We start from the raw sequence: 18560 nt of genomic DNA, 5'->3' as shown, positions 1-18560 counted from the left end.
AATTACATTTTCAAAAGGAGGCAATCAAATAAGCCATTGAAAGGGCTATACACATGAAGCTATATCCAACGTTTGCAAATGTGTACATGATAATAATTCTCAGCATACGTTGTCAGCTCCAGTGATCATCTGCAGCTTCCAAACACATTTGAGACATAGGACACACCTGTCAAAATTTACTTATTTTTTAATGCTGTTAGAGGGCTGGCCAAGCCATTGAAACATGAGGAAAAGGAGCATGGGTACCAAGGGCTGCAGTGGCTTTTTCACAGAGTTTTTATAAATATGACTTTATACAGTCATATAATATATGACTTTATATGTAGTTTCTATACAAACTATCTGTATATAAATAATACTTAATACACATTATTATATATAGTTTATATGTGACTTTATATAGTTATATAATATATGACTTTATAAAGGAACGTCTGCATGCTAATATGTAAGCCTAGACTTTACATAATAAAATGAGAATTTGGGAATTTGGTGTTTAAAGATGGAAATACAATGTCACAAACAGAAAAATATGGATACTGCTTTGTTTCCTCGTGTTTGGTATCTGCCTTTCATTTTCCTATCTTGGTGTGGGGGTTTTTTTTATTATTTTAGACTCAGCAAGCTTGTTCATCTTGATATAGGAATATGTCAGGAGCTGCCATTAATTTGAAGAGCAACTAAGGTTTTTAATTAATGAGACTGGCATTTCAGTTTTGTTTTCAATCAAAAGACACAAACCATGTTTTTATGAAATAAGATAGGTGATATTTCCATTTTGCAAATGAGAAGTGATACACAAGATATTAAATAAAGTTTTTGTAGTCAGCCAGCAGATCAGATGCACAGTCCAAATCAGGAACTAAATCTTAAAGCTTTTCTACTGGACTTCTGATTATACAAAAAACCTAGAAATCAGCTTTATCTTCACATGTGATATTTAGTAGTATAACATAATTTTATTTTATCATATTTTCCAAAATGCTTTTAGAATTTCCCCCAAATATGACAGACTTGTGTGTGGTCAATTAAGAGAAAATGTCAGTAGGAAAATACATTGAGCATAATGGTTTCCTGCTGATAGGGATATGCCAAGAGTGAGATAAGCAAGATGGAGTAATTTATTAAGCAACAGAACACTCCAGGCAGTGCATTTCAGGAGGATTATATCATACCTTGGGTTTTAATACAAAGAACAAGACTAAGAAGTCTAAGTGGCTTTAACCATCCGAGAAATATTATGATGACTTAGAAGTGCCAAGGCTTGGAGCCTATTTTATTACCCTTATGAAATCTAATTTAGACAAGGCAAACAGTAAGCTCATTTGCTGGGCACTATGAACATAATTGGCCATTACTGACACCACTGATGACCAACAAAAACCTCCAGTTGTAAACAGCATTTTAAACAAACCAAACCATATGGGGCTAAAATAATTGCCCACCAGTGATGCTTTCACATCATTCATTTCATAATTTTGCTAGGTCAAGCATGAGGATTATGATCTATGAAGAAAAGAATACTTTTGTGGGTAATACTTTCAGCATCCATTATTCTATGGTCAAATCCTGTTTATAAAACTATAATTAATGTTCATTTTGCTACAGTGATTGAGAATTGATTAAATCTTGAATGATTCAGACATTTAAAAAATACTTTCTGCTATAGCAACACAAATAAAAATAATTTTTAGAAAATCTACCTGGTTCTGTTCCTCAAGAAAAATCCTTGCATCTTCACCTGCATACTCTAAAACCCTGCCAGCCCAGTTCAGAAATCCTTTCTTTTACAGAGAAATAAAAAGCAAAATGAACAGAGTGGCATGAGAGACAAAGTGTTTCTATTTTGTATGTTATACTAAATACAAAATATTCTAATTTTGCATATAACTTCATTATTTTGTCTGCATTTAGTTGAAATGTATCAAAGCAATTTTTAACTGCATTCTGAAGCAAAATATGAGGGTCTACTCTCAAAATAAACTCCTACAGAGCATTAAGTAAGCTGGTAAAGGGTCTGTAGAACAAGTCCTGTGAAGAGAGGCTGAGGGAATTGCAAATGTTTAGTTTGGAGGAGGCTGAGAAGATCCTTATCATCCTCTACAACTACCTGGAAGGAGGTTGTAGGGAGGTAGGTGTTGGCCTCTTCTTTCAAGTAAATACTGACAAGACTAGAAGAAATGGCCTCAAGTTCCACCAGGGGAGGTTTAGACCAAGTATTTTCAGTAGATATATTCAGATAAATCATCTAATTTACATTTAATTTAAATTATCTAATTTCACTAGATAAATTCAGGGAATAATTTCTTTACTGAGAGAATAGTTAGGCATTGGAATGGGCTGCCCAGCGAGGTGGAAGAATAACCAACCTTGGAAATATTTAAAAAACATGTAGATGAGGCACTTCAGGATATGCTCTAGTGGGGAGTGTAATACAGATATGGATATATGGATTTTATTTATTTTACTGGGGTGGTGGAGATGCTAACAGTTGGATGCAATGATCTTAGGGGTCTTTCCCAACTGTGACCATTCTGTGATTCCTCTGGAAGTTCTGCATAGAAATTATGCAGCTTTTCACTTTCCCCAAAGAGCAACCTATTATACAAAAGGGTTTGGAATAACCCTAAATCCTGAAGTTCAATTTTTTAAATCATAGGTTTTCTCCAGTAATGGTAAGAGCAAAATGCTCTCTAGACCATTTCATAACAAGAGCCCATAAAGTTGTAGGAAGTTAATAGAAAACCTCCAGGAGACTAAACTAGGTTCTCAGCAAGTATAAATAGAAGTTGTGCCATTGCAGTGGGCTGATTCAGTTAATCTCAATGAAGTTTTAAGTCAAGTTTTTAGTAAACACAATTTCCTCTCTCAGGCAGTTCTTTTGTACCAGTTCACATGGCAGGTTTCCCACATTGCTATGTTCTATTTCCTATGTTCGAATTTTGGGAGCAAAATTTGAGGGAATACCAGGGCTGAAGAGATAGCAAAAAATGTATAGAATAGCACAAAAGTTGAGTGAAGTCTACATACTATAGCATTAAAATATCTCACACTGGTTGAGGTAGGAAGGGACCTCTGAAGGCCATCTTTAAACACATCCTGCCCAGGCAGGGCCAACAAGAGCCAGTTGCCTAGGGCCGAGTCAACATGGCATTTTTTTATTATCTCCCAGGACAGAGATTCCACAATCTCCTGTGCCAGTGCTCAGTTAGCTGAGTGGCCCACAGCATGCACTGGTGAATTGAGTTGTTCATCCCTTAGGGGCAGGACTTTGCACTTCTCTTTGTTGGGCTTTGCAGAATATATAATAAGAGAGGCCTGGGATAAAGCCAAGTCTATGGGAAAGAGCAGGAGCAGCAGGACATGATACTAGTGATTTATATATTATATATATCATATATATTATACATTATATTATTATCTATATTATTAGATATAAGTGACATGATATTCAAGAAGAAAGCTGCAGCAATGGGAAGCACCAGTTTTGGTGTGAGGAATAGATTTGAGAAGCCAAAGGGAAATACTGAAGGAGAGAAAGAGAGAGAGAAAGGAAACCCAATGAAAAGAAAACCTTAACAATATCTCGTGTCCAGCTGGCAAAAGCTGATTTTGAAAAGAAGCAAAATGCAGACCTTTTGGCAGTGTATGAGCAAGTGCAAAAGAAGAAATTCAGAAGATGCAACACTAAATTTCAACATAGCTGAAGCCCTCTGAATCTACAAGTTTTCTTCATTTTCAACAGAAATACAGAACTCAGAGATAAGAGATGTAACAGTCTCATGATGAGCAGTTCAGAGCCAGAAGCATTTGATTTTAATATAGTCCACAGAATGGCACGGCCAAGGCAACAATCACTGAAAAGCCTCTGCCTTCTTAGTGGTCACTGAATATTGCAGATTCAGTGGCTGTATTGCATAGTAAGACAAAGCATTTCAATGCACATAGCTTTTTGTTTAAATGAAGGGCTTGTGGACAGAAGGAAAAAAAAATATTAACAGCTCAAGCAATTATTGTCAATTGAGCCTCCCCAGTCACATTGCAGCCCTATCCTCAAACTCTCTTCCTATCAAAAATTACATGTATCTTAAAGTTAGAAAAATAATGAGTATAAACATATACACACTGATGGCTGTTATGAATTGATGTAAAATTAGAAGGACAACTGAGAGAAATTATACCTCTGTATTACAAGTCTCAAAATGATACTCAGACTGATCTTTCCTACATGAGGCAAAAAGAACCTGCACTCCAAGTTCAAGACCTAAGTTTTAATTATATAATAAACAGTGGTAGTCTACCTAAGGAAAGAACTAAAAATAAACTTTGCTACCACGTATGACAGTAACCATAAACCTGCCTTAAAAACTTACTGAACTGGAATGTGCTGACTCTATCCTACAGACAATGATACAATGCTTTTCTCTGATGTTTCAAACATTGCAAAAGGTTAAAACTTGTTACCACATTTTGATCCGAATGTCAGAGTCAAGGCTGAAAAAGAGATACAATGACAGGATGGACCAAAGCCATCTGCTAAAATTTCCACAGTTTTGGACCATTTCAGAAGAAACAAGCAAAAGAAATCATTTCTGTTTCAATCAAAAATAGGTCATGAGTTTCCTTTAAGACTGACTTGTAATTTTCCATCAAAGGTCTCCTTTGTCTACAGAGCCCTGGCAGGGCTGGAGCCAGCCTTTGTGGTTAGAGATCTATCCTCTAGCTGGAGGACAGGGAAAGAAGATGACACCAGAATGCAGTTGCTGATCCCTGACACAGAATTCAGTGCTATCAAAGCACCAGCAATCCTTGGTTCAGGCTGCTTTGTTTCTCCCAGTGCAGGACATAAAAGCATCTTTGGCTCTATGTTTTGATAACAAAAAATGAGTACTTTGTCATTTTTTAAATCAGCAGTTGCAAGACTTCTTAAGAGAACAAGACAGCATTTGAAATGTCCCATGCTGTCACACTTAAAATATGCCAATCACAATTACTAGCAACAGATTTGCTGCTCCAAACCGAATAAAACCTGCAGAGTTTTCAGCTGGATGATGAGCTGATGAATAAAAACAGAATCAAAATTACCACACTAGCCAGTTAGCCTGTCAATAGAAATTACTTTCAGGTGTCTGTACTCACAAGGAGTAGTAAATGGCAATGCTTCAGCTACTGTAGTTTTTGTTTTATTCCAGTTCAATGTGAAACACATTATAAATGGATCTGACTCTTTTTCATTGGATTTCTGAGGTCTTCTGAGCCTTTATGTTTAATTTGGTCTATAAGTTTTGCATATTTTGGTATAAACCCTACTGGATTTGTGTCATTTTTCCTTCTAGCAAATTAAGGACCGTACTCTTTATTGAAGGAGAGATGTATCAATAGCTTCCTAGCACTCAGTAGGAATCAAGTGAAAACTCCAATTGGCAGGGTGGTAAAGATCTCTCTCTGCAAATAAATGTGTCTAATCTTCAAAGTTCCATGAATTTCTTTTTCTGAAGTCCCCCAACAGTTCTGGTGCTGCCAGCAGCCATGTCCCACCAGCAGTTGCACCTCAGGACCCTATTCTCATGTGAAGTTGGTGCAGATCATCTTAAACAATTTCATTTCTTTTCCTTTTCCCATTAAATTATGGGGTTTTTTTGTCATTTGGTCTTACTTCTTTTCATCTGATTTTTTCACCTTCATGCTTAATTCAAGGCTTCCCTCTCAGGCTTGCTCTAGCACTCATTTTTCCTGACTGGTCAGAAAAAAACCTTCTTTGGAAGCTAACTGACCATCTATTGAAAGTCTCCCTTGCTGGCTACTGGACCTATGACTTTAGAAACTTCGGGACAGTGGGTGACACAGGCTTGGATGAACATCAAGCAAAGAATTCAGATAATAATTCCTGTGACTGAAGGGTGTGATTAAGCCAGCTTTGCCTCCTTTAGGCCTTTGCTGGGCAGTTTCCTATAAAGCTTTTAGGGACTAATGATGTTGAGAGCAAATCAGGGATGCTAAGGTTAGTACCAGGCAATAAATGTATGTAAAATTACTCACAGGCATGCCATAAGAAACTAATTCACAAGTTTTAACCTAACAGGCAGACAGATGTGATGAGTCTAGCTCTGCAATGGACCAAATGCTCTCTCACAGTTGGATTCCCCAAACAGTTACACTGGGAATATTTTGGATAGAAAGCAGACTTTATAAACCCACCCACATACATTAAAAAAAAAAAACAAACTTTTGTAGCTCTCAGCTGGCCCTGAAGTATTTATTTGCTTTAAAAAAAAATAAATCACTAGCAACATGAAGCAATCTCTTCAGCTTTCCTCAGCTGGCCATCATTGCTCAACACAAATGGTAATTTTAAAAGCTGATGAGTTCAAAAGCATACCCCTCGTGGAAACTGTCAACTTCAGCTTTTCTTCCTGTTTTGGACAGTGGTGTTAATTTAGCTTCTTTCCCTCCTAGGATTTTCATACTTAATTTTCATGCATACCTTTAGCTACTATGGATGTCATTTCATTGCTTCTAACAGGGAATAGTGTAATTTCTAAATTACACGTTGTCAGTGCTACATAAATACGATGCTTTTACCTACAGTGTTCCATCCAAACTCATGTTATAATCTATAAAACTATCTGGGAGTTCTGAGGCTGCAGAGGCCACGGCTCTGTATAGAGCAAATGCTCTGTGCAGTAACAAATGGGAGTGCCTGCAATGCCAGTAGTGACTGATGAGCAATTACATCTACATGCCAGAGAATTTCAGTTCTGTTTTGGTTTTAAGTATTACCTAAATCTTCTTTACTCTCATTTGAAGCTGTGTTTTGTTACTGTGTTTTCTTACTACACTTTGCACTGCAACTCTTATTTGTAGATCAGACTTTTTAGTCTATACCAGCTCAAGGTCTTTAGTCCCTGATGTATTTTGGATGCACGGCTAAAGCTCTGCCAGAAGAGGTAACTTGGGAATACAAACAACATTGGGAGTAGCCTGGGATACACCAGATGGGAGTGAGAATGCATCCAGGAAAGCCAAAGAAGATTGAATGTAAACATTATATAAGAAAATCGAGATAAATCAGAAGAGGGATGAAATAATATCAGATAAAATAGGACAATTTAGTACTGATGACTAGTCTAAATTTAGCTCAAATCCCAACATTTTCTGTCTGACTGCATAAGAACATAGGGCTCACATTAAATATGAACAATTATGCAGCAGATGATGAGTAATACGTTTTATTTCCAGAGAAAAATAATCTTTCTGTAATTAGACAACTACAAATCAAAACAAGCTCGCATGCAGTGCTCTGAACTTCTCACAATTCCCACCCTGGGCAGCAAAATGTCTTAGAAACCTTCTAGTACAGGGCTTTCTCATGCTCCCAGTCCCCTGTGGGCTGTGGAGGGGAGGCAGGAAAGAAGAAAGTCTCTATAGCAACAGGAAAGACAGATTTTTCTCTCAGAGGCAGTTTCCCTGTCTCTTACCTTGCTGCACAAAGGATCCGTACACGAACCACATGGAGTTGTAGAGGGTTGTGGAGGTCATGGATCCCATTTGAAGACGTGGGGGGTTGAGCCAGTTCAAGAGGTAGACCAGGAGCCCTACTAAGAGCACAGTGCCAGCTATGCATGCCCAGAGGGAGAGGTCAAAAGGAGCCAAGCAGGCAAACATGTCCACTGTCTTCTCTGCCTTCCGAAGCAGCACGCCCACCGAGTAGTCCATGTAACGCGTTGTGAAGTCCACCACGTTCTCCCTGTCAGGGGTGATGGTCAGGGCAGAGATCCCTATATCAGCTCTCTGAGGAAAGAGAGGGAAAGAAAAACATGCATAAGGAGGAGATACAGAAAAAAAAAGATCTTAGTTCCTCGTGATTATGGCAGCTAACTCTACGGAGAAGCAGGTGTCAAGGCCAATATCACAGAAATATGACTGAGGCTTGTGCAGAATAGCTGTACCACACATCTTAGTTTCTGTAGACACTTGGTGGACTCAGGCACAGTTTCCATATTGTTATTTTCCATGAAACAAAATACTTCAGATAAGGGTAACAGCGGGAGGAACTACACTTCTGGTAATTTTTCTCACTGAAGCCATCCTTGTCATTGTGGCAAGAGGCAAACCTTGTGTATAGCATTTCCAATCAGAGGAAATTAGTTGCCTGACAGCTGCATGATATCTAACATTTTGATGACATGATGATGATGACAAAGCACCACTTCATGATAAAGGGCATGTCATATATCTTGGGACTTTTGGGTCACTTAAAATTCTGAAAAAACATCAATTATGGATGCAGAGTCTGAAGTGCAGAAGATATTTCACGCAGTTCCTTTATTATTTATTCCTCTGTATCCTCCTGATAAGCAACTCCTCTGTATGCCAACTTGGCCTGCAGCTACCTTGGACTTGTTTTGTGCCATTTACATTTTTAGTAATTTAAAAAATACATTTCAGGCGAGAGGAAGATGAATAACATTTCTGGATGTAATCATTGTACTTCACAACGTGTCTGGGTTTTAGGTCTCCAGAGATACCAGGCACAACTACAGCAGGTGCTATTTTACTTATCACAACTACAATTAGAACTGTAGTGAAAACAAGAAAGGGTATTTAAAGCAGATACGTTAACACCACTTTAAAAAGCCCAAATACTGCACAAAAAGACTATATATTATAGATATTTTAATATGAAAAATATTATTTAAAATACTTTAGCTACTACTAGTTTGACTGAATCCATTTCTGCTCTGTCTAAAGTGGTGTGTGGTCCTTTAAAAGGGGGGGAGCAGAGCACAGAAGTTCCTAAGTCTCAGTTCTGTGTAAAATTGCATTAAAAATTTCATTCTTCTTGCCCAAAGAAGACAGAGATTGAATGCTTCTTAGAAATGTGATGTGAAATATTAAGTGAGAAGGTATGGCAGCTGAAACTGATTAGAATCAAATTTGCAAATCATCTGGACTCTTAATACCACCTGCAAAACACTGCAGCCTATGGTATGAACACACTTTTAGGCACAGTGCATTGAAGACTTCAGTTTAAATGATGTTACTTGAACTTTATATTAATTGTCCACTGTCTTGAGAAAGTGGTAGAAGATAGCTGGAGGCTAATGACTTGGACAAAAAGAATGTTTGAAAATATTGATCTGCTTAAAAGTCATTAATTGGAGCTTCAGCTTTCATTTGTGGATTGAATTCTCTGGTGTCCTAAGTGAAAATGTGCTGATGTGCACTACTCAAAGCACGGAACCTTGAATTCACATCATGTCCCTTCCTAACAATTTTTTGTGAGTGATGATTTAACTGCCCTTTGCCCAAGGAGAGGAGCAAATCAGTCAGGAAACCAAGTAAACATTTAATCAGAATTGTCCATGGAAACATTCAGACTCAGTCTCTATCCTCTGCTTATAAAACTTCAGTCAGGCAGTGACTCCAGTGATTCACAACATCTGCTAATGGTAAAGTCCTAGTTCCACTGAGCAAGCTGCAAAGCAGCCATAAGTTGTTTTCCACAGTGATGAAATGTTTATTAAAAATAATTTCCAAATATATAAATCTAAATGTTTCGAGGGTTTTTTTCCTCCATGTATATCAACAGTAAAGTAAGTAAAATAGGAATTCAGGATAAAAGGAGGACGCATGGAAACAAAAAGTCCTAGACTGTTTAACTTCAGCTGTGTTATTAATTATCAGCATGTTACTAAAATCCTTGCTTACCACATTATATCATTGTGAGGTGTCAGTTCAAGTTGTACTTGTAAGATGTTTAAGTCTCCACTGATAAGCAGCTTACATAAGAGACTTCTACCAAACAGCAGATTACTGTAGGACTGGGTGACTAATAGAACTTTTACTGCTTTTTATCATTTTCTTTTTAAGAGATATATTTTTCCATGAAATATATTGAAAGGCATTGCATGAAAACACTCAGCATGTGGTACTTGTGGAAATGCTGCTTCTATTTTACATCTCTGGGGAGCAGTCTCTCCAAATTCCCCAGCATTATGGTTCCACTCTGGTTAGCAGCCATCTATGAAGAGGAATAATGTTGTCTTAGTGGAAATATTGTATTTTCTTTGTCACCCTGCAGCAATCATCCTGATGTCACTATGTCTTATGATTAAACAGTGGTAGTAAAGTAAAAATATAGGAAGAAGAGAGGTAAGTCCTGACTTTTCAGTACTCTGAAGTCACACTGGAATATGACAATAATAATAATTTAATAATAACAATAATCTTAACCTACTGTACTCAGTCATAAAACCAGTCAGCCAAAGAGCCATATGTTTAGCACAAAACTAAGCTTAAGCTTAATGGTTGATGTACTGATGGTGAACATTCTTAATTATGTATAGATTCTGTCAACTTGGATCAAAATTGGGAGACAAAACAATTTAAATGCTTGTCATTAACATGTCAAATTGGATCAGAGAAGATGTCAGGATGAAGTCAAGGTTTACTTAGTGCTTCTGAGACAGAATGAAAAATGCTTGCAATTATGTCAATATTTAGATGTAAAGCTGCCAATCTAAATTATAATAATGTAAAACTCTTCACTCATTAAGTTTTCGCAGTGCCAAAGCCAACCAGCTCTCAGCATCTTACATGTCTAACACATTTCTGATGAATGAAAGTGTGATGCCTGAAACTGACTGACTGAAATAAAAAAACAGCAGAGGGCATTATTTTTCTTTATGTGTCCTGCTTAGGAATTTATATTCCATGACAGCAGCTCTCCTGTGTTCGTTGTAGAACACCATTACCAGGATCATAAAATCCAAATTAAATTACTAACAGGTACTGATAGCATTGTTACTGGTGTCACAGAACCAGCTCACCTGTAAAGCCTAGAAATCTCTGAAACACCTCTATGCTATTGTTTAAGAAAACACATCTTGTACATGTAGAAAGCAATCTTATTAATTTGTTTTGTGATGAAGAACAGGGAAAATAAATTAATCTTTTAAAATTGCTCCTGCAAGGCCCTTCATTTTATCCATTTTCAATAAAGTTTCAATAAATGCTGGAAGCAAGAAACCACAGTCCTAAATGTTTCACAGTTATTGATGTGGACATGAAAAATTAATCATAAAAACATTTTTGCTTTAAGTTAATACATATCCACCCAAATGATTCTCCTTTTACTCTGCTATTATTTTCTTGCTCTCATTTTGTCCTCCTTGTATACCTTCCTCCTTCCTATGCTACTCCCTTTAGCAACATGCCTTGGAAAACGTTTTTATTAAGAGGCTTCTACTTGGCTTGCAGTTCCTCTGAGAAATGTTTTGGTATTTACTTAGTTTTCCTTTTCTTGTGGCCCTAAGAGGAACCAGACAGTGATCCCTATGTTATTTGCTTCATAGAATCATAGAATTGGCTGGGTTGGAAGGGACCTCTGAGATCATCAAGTCCAACCCTTGATCCACTACTGCTGCAGTTCCCAGCCCATGGCACTGAGTGCCACATCCAGTCTCTTTTTAAAGATCTCCAGGGATGGAGAATCCACTACTTCCCTGGGCAGCCCATTCCAATGCCTGATCACCCTCTCCATAAAGAAATTCTTTCTAATATCCAACCTAAACCTGCCCTGGCACAACTTGAGACCGTGCCCTCTTGTCTTGCTGAGAGTTGCCTGGGAAAAGAGACCAACCCCACCCTGGCTCCAACCTCCTTTCAGGGAGTTGTAGAGAGTGATGAGGTCTCCCCTGAGCCTCCTCTTCTCCAGGCTGAACACCCCCAGCTCCCTCAGCCTCTCCTCATAGGGTCTGTGCTCGAGTCCCTTCACCAGCCTGGTTGCCATCCTTTGGACCTGCTCCAGGACCTCAATCTCCTTCCTAAACTGAGGGGCCCAGAACTGGACACAGGACTCAAGGTGTGGCCTCACCAGGGCTGAGTACAGGGCAAGAATCCCTTCCCTGGACCTGCTGGCCACGCTGTTCCTTCCTGATGGCTCATCATGGGTAAAAGATCCTCTCCATCAAGTTAGCATGATGAAATCTGGGAAACAATAGTTGACGGATGTGAATATTTTGGGAAGTTCAGAGATGTGCTAGAAAGCCTACTGTGCTCTCCCAAAAGAGGCATTAGCCACTCCTCTTGCCTGTCACACAGCTTTATTCCTCTGGTAATGTGGACTTGAGGGCAAATAAAGTCAGTACAGTGAAAAGACACAGGTAACTAACAGCAAGAGAAAGATTTGTGGCAAAGCACTGTCCTGCTGAGATGGATTTAGCCTCTACACAGAAAGCTGCTGCTCTCTCAACTAATCCTGTTTGTGAGCTGGAGCTCTACAGGATTCACTGAAAGCCCTGGTCATTTGATGGGAGGGGGGCAAGAGCACCACAGGACTCTCTTAAAGAGCACATATCCTCTGTAGAACTTCTGCTTCAGGTGCTTAGCAAACAGAGGGCTTCCCACAGCATGGTTACACTCAGTTTGACAGGATAACAGGGATGGAGCAAGGGTTTCCCTAATGCAGATCCTGAAAACCAAAGGAGAGGAGGTTTGAATCAGTTTTCAAATTCAAATCCAAGACCAGTTGCTTTCTTCCCAACTCATTCCTGGCTCAATGCACAAACAGGACAAGAGCCTTCCCTCTGTTTCTGGATTTCCTCCATATGTTGGCCAGACTATCATGTATGAACTGGTTAAAAAACAAGGAAATGCTCTGTTTTAAACAGGTTAGACCTTTAATTTAAACCCACTCTCTGCTCCTTTGCTTCCCCTTACGAAGCTGCCAAGCCAAATATCTATCCAAGGAGATAGATATTGAGTTCTGGAAGCAGAACTCAGTTCACAGTAAATAAGAAAGCAACCTTTCAAGAACAGCTTGCACTTGGTAAGGGGTAGATATACACTGGCTGCTTGCCCAGAAGTTCTCTTTTTCCTAAAGAGGGACAGAGAATGGGAGAGAAGAACACAGTGAAACTTTACTGTTAATTATATAAGGGGGAAGGAAAATAAAAAATTATACAATGCCATAGTATCATGAAAATGTGTTTTTTTTAATTCCAAATTAAGTTCCATTAACTCTTCAGAGTTTCTAATTATTCAGGTCCAAAGGAGGGCAACCAGGCTGGTGAAGGGACTCGAGCACAGATCCTATGAGGAGAGGCTGAGAGAGCTGGGGGTGTTCAGCCTGGAGAAGAGGAGGCTCAGGGGAGACCTCATCACTCTCTACAACTCCCTGAAAGGAGGTTGTAACCGGGTGGACGTTGGGCTCTTTTCCCAGGCAACTTTCAGCAAGACAAGAGGACACGGTCTTAAGTTGTGCCAGGGGAAATTTAGGTTAGATATTAGAAAGAATTTCTTTACCGAGAGAGTGATCAAGCATTGGAATGGGCTGCCCAGGGAAGTAGTGGATTCTCCGTCCCTGGAGATCTTTAAAAAGAGACTGGATGTGGCACTCAGTGCCATGGTCTAGCAACCGCAATGGTGGTAAAAGGGTTGGACTCAATGATCTCTGAGGTCCCTTCCAACCCAGCCATTTCTATGATTCTATGATAAAGATTTCATACCCACTAAGATTAATTTACAGCAAAATTGGAGCAGACTTTTAAATCTGTTCCACTCATGACCTCTATTCACAGAACTAGGTGGTAAAGTGTACTATAGGAGACAGAGAATACCTACTTTCTGTCTACTAAGGAGATAAGAGTGCCATAGATATTTTGCAGTGAGACATTTGATTTCAGTTCTTTCAAGTTCTGCCTTATGACTCGTTCACAGCAAATGAATAAAAAAATGTTCCAGATCCACTTGCATTTCCAGACTCATTTAGGATTAAGACTCCTTTAGCCTGGGTTTTGCAGTGGTCTCCTGAGTCTTTTGCTGATTATCACAGAGAGCAAGGTACAGTATAACATCAAATCTAAGGAGCAGGAAAAATTATTTAAAAAAATCAATGGCCTTTGTGGTGTTGTATCTCAAAATTAGACAAAGGATTTTTCATTGAAGTTTAGAAGATATAGGAAAATATAGGAAAACATTGTTCTATTGTATGGCTCCATCTTACCATTATAGCCACAGAATTCCATCTTTCAGCTTTGTAAAGGCACAGATGGCAAATGAAGTTTATTACTACAGTGCCAAAGCATGAAGTGTTCCATGGGTATGGCACATGTGACTGTTTTCTGACAGGCTTTCTGCAGGATAGGTTAAACCTATCACAATTTTTTTTTTTTCCCATTTTTTCCCTTTTTTGATATTTTTTCCCTTTCTTTCTTTACTGCAAGACTTATTTTCCATAATTTTACTAACTCCAGCTGATTTTTTTTCATTAATAGGCCTTGTATTTGACCACATTGCTCCTTAATTTTTGCTGTTATTATTGCTCAAATGCGACCTGCAGATTTGGAAAAGAACTTCCATAAACAACAAGTGAAGTTATACTGCAAATATTTAAGGAAAAACTACAAATGCAGGTCTCTGCTGCTTTTAAAAGTTGCCTCTACAGGTTATCTAAGTGCAAATAAAATATATACGTTCACAGTACAAATGAGACATCAGCAGAACAGAGGCTGAATAGCTCTTTGTCTCTTAATGGGAGAAATTGCAAACAGCCAAAATGTAAAGAGTGGAAAGAAATAGAGAAAGATGGCATGTTTATTTGGTTGATTCTACTTATGATACAATATTGAACACTTAATGTAAAATTAAGTAGGCTAAATGCTTTATTAATTACAGAATAGAGAACATACTACTCTTGATTCATGCATCTATGTAATATAAGAGTTGTTAGATGCCAATAAAACATTTTATGTTGATTATATACTTCGTGTATTCATCACACCAACAGTTTTCTCAGTGCTATACATTATTTATGTAATGTATCACTAATTACCGCAACACCAATTTTTCATCTTTCGAACAGCCTCTTCAGCTCATTTGTGTCAGGTCTTGCCAAATTAATTAGGACGTTGTGCATCCCATTATTTGACTGTAGTAGTCAGATTTCATACTGCAATACTGTGAGTGGAAAAATGAAATTGCCTTGCTTCCCAACAGTTACCAGTAAGCATCTTTTCCATCTTGTTTTAGCACCCAATGCACTCAGGCATCCATCCTACCAAACACTGGTGACACAGGCAACAAAGTGCTTGTGAAAAAGTTACTGGTGCAAACATAACACACTGCACACTACTTAGCTTTTCATAACCTTACCTTAAATACCAGTTCTCCTATCAGTCCATTCCATGACCCATCATCCTGTGGACTTCCATACTTGTGATCCGGGGCCACATAAATCTCATATTTAAATCCAAGGTAAGTGGCCAAGGCATCCAAGACATCTATTGAGAAGCCTTGATACTTTTTTGGTTTTCCCAGCACATTTTCAGACACCATGACAAAGGGCTCTTCCTAGAGAGAAAAACCAGGAGGCAACTGTTAGTAAAGAAATAATAAGCCACATCTGGGGCTCTACTACATAGTTCAGGAGTAAATCTTAGGCTGTAACACTGCAACTGGAATGCTTTTCTCTCTTCATTTCATAGAGTCATAGAATCATAGAATCCTTGGGGTTGGAAGGGACCTCGAAAAATCATCTAGTCCAACTCCCCCTGCCAGAGCAGGGCCACCTAGAGCACTTCGCATAGGAACGTGTCCAGGCGGGTTTTGAATATCTCCAGTGAAGGAGACTCCACAACCTCCCTGGGCAGCCTGTTCCAGGGCTCTGTCACCCTTACAGTAAAAAAATTTATACATTTATACTCAGCAGGACAGACAGGCACTCGTGTCTGTCCATAAATACAGAAAATACAGAAAATTCAACAGTGGTGCCAAGTTCCACTGGCTGGGCACTGTATCTGACAAACACAACTATTAATTCATGCTGTAAGGAATGAAAAACGTGGCAATATTTGTTATGCTGCAGAAGCATCAATTTCTCTTGTCCTCTACTGTAATCTGAATCAGACTCCATCTGATTTTAAATTTTCTGTCCAAAAAGCATCCATTTGATGAGTTTAGGGAGAATCAATTCTGGGGCTTAATTTTGTCTAGAAGAATAATTGGTGAATATTCATGAAAAAGATGACAACAATAATGGATGCAAATAGATACTGGAAGTGGGAATTGCTTGGCAAGTTTTCCAAACAATATGCCTTTCTTTCCCTTTTCCCCAAGATCTGGAATTCTTTTCTCCATTTTTAAATTAATATTTCTGGTAACATTATCAGAAAGAGATTTTTTTTTTTTTGCTAACTTTAATTTTTTCCCCCTTTTATTCTTCCTGTTGAGTATTTAATTTCTGGACACTCTCCTTCACATCTTTCTGAAACGAAACATGAAAACAAATCGTATTTCTGGGCACAGCAAAAATGTGTATATCACAGATGAATAATGATGGAGAATCCTTGTCTGATCTACCTAAGTAGAGCTAAAGTATCAAATCCCTCAAAAAGCATGAAGGCACTGTTGCACTTAGGTATTTGTTTCAAAATATTCTACATCTTCCTTTTAATTATTTACATAGTGCTGTAATTTAATACAGATTCATCAGAAAAAACTATTCTGAGGTGCAAGAACTTTCTTCTGGTCAAGCCATGACAAGCACATGAAACTACTTCCTGACCACCTCCTCCTAATTCACATAACCCACAAGCATACAGAAGAAAACAGATTTTATTTTCCATAGTATTTGTACCCCAAGCTTTAATTGTATCTCCAGAGGCATTTTTGGTTTTGTTTAAATGAATTTTTTTCTTTATTATTCAACTGCCCATCTCTATCAGTCACTTTCAGCTTAAAATACCTTTCAGAAATGATTCACTAATACTTCAGTAAATATTTTTAATTTCTTACTATGTCACTTGATATTAAAAGGTACCACTGAATAGCAGGCATGATGTTCTTAGAATAAGAAAGCATAATTTGTAAATGTTTCAGTTAACATTCACAAGGATGCTGAGGATGCTGCCCAAGAAGCAAGGATGCAACCAGGCTGCACTGGCAGGTTTTTCTTGGCTGACTACAAGAAATTCAGAGAGCCAAAAGAAAACCCCAAACCAGTCAACCCTCCAAACATAGAAACAAAAAAAAACCACCTGGAAAAACAAACAAAAAATTAACAAAAAAAATGCCAGGAAAAACAAACAAACAACAAAACCCAAAGCACCAGGATTTTGGATTTTTCATGTTATTATTTCCCAGTTATCAGACAGAATTTCTTTCTTCCAAGTTTTCCAAGATCAGTCAAATGGAGTAAAAATGGAGGAGAGCAAGTGAATTTTTAAGATTCTCAAGTACCTGGGTTCCAAGAAGCTGGGTACCAAGAATTCCAAGGAATTGAGTATTAAGTTGATGAAAGCCACTCCAAAATAAAAAGACAGAGTCAATTTAGCTTTTTGGATTGTTGTGATGATGATTATTCCCTCCACATAGACTCAAAACTGCTGTAAAAAATTACTTCCACACAAAAAAAACCCAAAAAACCACACTGTAATTTGTGAAACTAAGTACATTATGCATTAAAGATTTGTGTGTACAAAGGGTGTTTTAGAAGTTGATAATTTTCGTATTAGAAAGGATTCATTCTGTAACTTCAAAGTTGCTTATACTCTGAAATTTTATTCTTAGTTAAAAAGCAATTGCTAATTGTACTGATTTAAATCACTGTTGTGTTTTGTGGCTGATTTCAGTCTTTTATTAAGCTACCTAATCTTGCTTGCTGCTGAGATCTTTTATAAAAAACCCCAGTGTCCAGTGTGATATAAATTTAATTAAATACAATGAAACAGATTAATGCAAAGCAAGTAACACTTCCCAGTTTCTACTGAAGTCTGGATAAGGGAAATATTTAATCATATTCCAAACAAAACTTATCTATTTCTCTGTTTTTTGTAATTGTTTACATTTATCATACGACATTGAATGAGGACAAAAATATTTGTCTTCATTATTTTCCCTCAGAAATGCTGCAAGCTGAAAATACACCAGTTGTGTTTTTCTACACTAGGAGGTTGTAATGGGATCTCCAGTGGAAAGAGAGATATACCCTTATAATATTGGTGTTAAAATGACTGTCTCCATCTTTCAGAAAGCAGATGTTGCATGAAGAAAAAAATATCCCCAAACCAGGCAATGTATTTCTCAACTACTGAACAGAAAGAATAATGAGAACAAAAAATAAAGGTCAGAAACTCACAAGTTAACTAATGAGTTGGCAAAATTCACCTGGATAAAGAAGCTTCCATTTGACCCCAATAAATTAAAGAAAATTTTGATATATTTCCTCTCCAAAGCAAGCCTTAATTGACTATATATGACTGTATATATATATATATTTATATATATCTATAGCATGTCTTTGTCAGAGAAGCCACACAGCTGCCATCCTTTGAGGTACTCAAAACTCACCTGGCCACAGTCCTCAGCCACCTGCTCTAACATTAATCTTCACAAAGATGCCATCCAAAGGTCCCCTTCTAACCTAAACTCTTATGGGATGCAGTGAAGTGATGAAAGAAAGGCCACTGCTTCCTTCTTCTCCTTTTTTTTCCACTTTTGGAGACACCTTTCCAGGGGACTGATGAGCCTCTATGGGGCAAAGGCAGACTTCACAACCA

The 18560-nt window shown here is 37.9% G+C and overlaps 1 protein-coding gene across 2 annotated transcripts in view; it reads right to left on the bottom strand.

The window, feature by feature from the left end:
- The window catches only part of GRID2 (glutamate ionotropic receptor delta type subunit 2), a 705658-nt gene that overhangs the window by 120744 nt on the left and 566354 nt on the right, over positions 1 to 18560 (bottom strand). For both annotated transcript variants that reach the window (XM_030449840.1, XM_030449841.1), the window contains 2 exons: positions 15157 to 15354; positions 7479 to 7791 (listed from right to left, as the gene is read on the bottom strand). In XM_030449840.1, coding sequence (XP_030305700.1) covers positions 7479 to 7791; positions 15157 to 15354 — 511 coding nt within the window. The remainder of the gene's footprint in view (positions 1 to 7478; positions 7792 to 15156; positions 15355 to 18560) is intronic.

Source organism: Calypte anna, chromosome 4A (genome assembly GCF_003957555.1).
Source record: "Calypte anna isolate BGI_N300 chromosome 4A, bCalAnn1_v1.p, whole genome shotgun sequence".
Taxonomy (NCBI): domain Eukaryota; kingdom Metazoa; phylum Chordata; class Aves; order Apodiformes; family Trochilidae; genus Calypte; species Calypte anna.
Note: the sequence above shows the minus strand (reverse complement) of the source record. Positions and strands in the feature narration are given on the sequence as shown.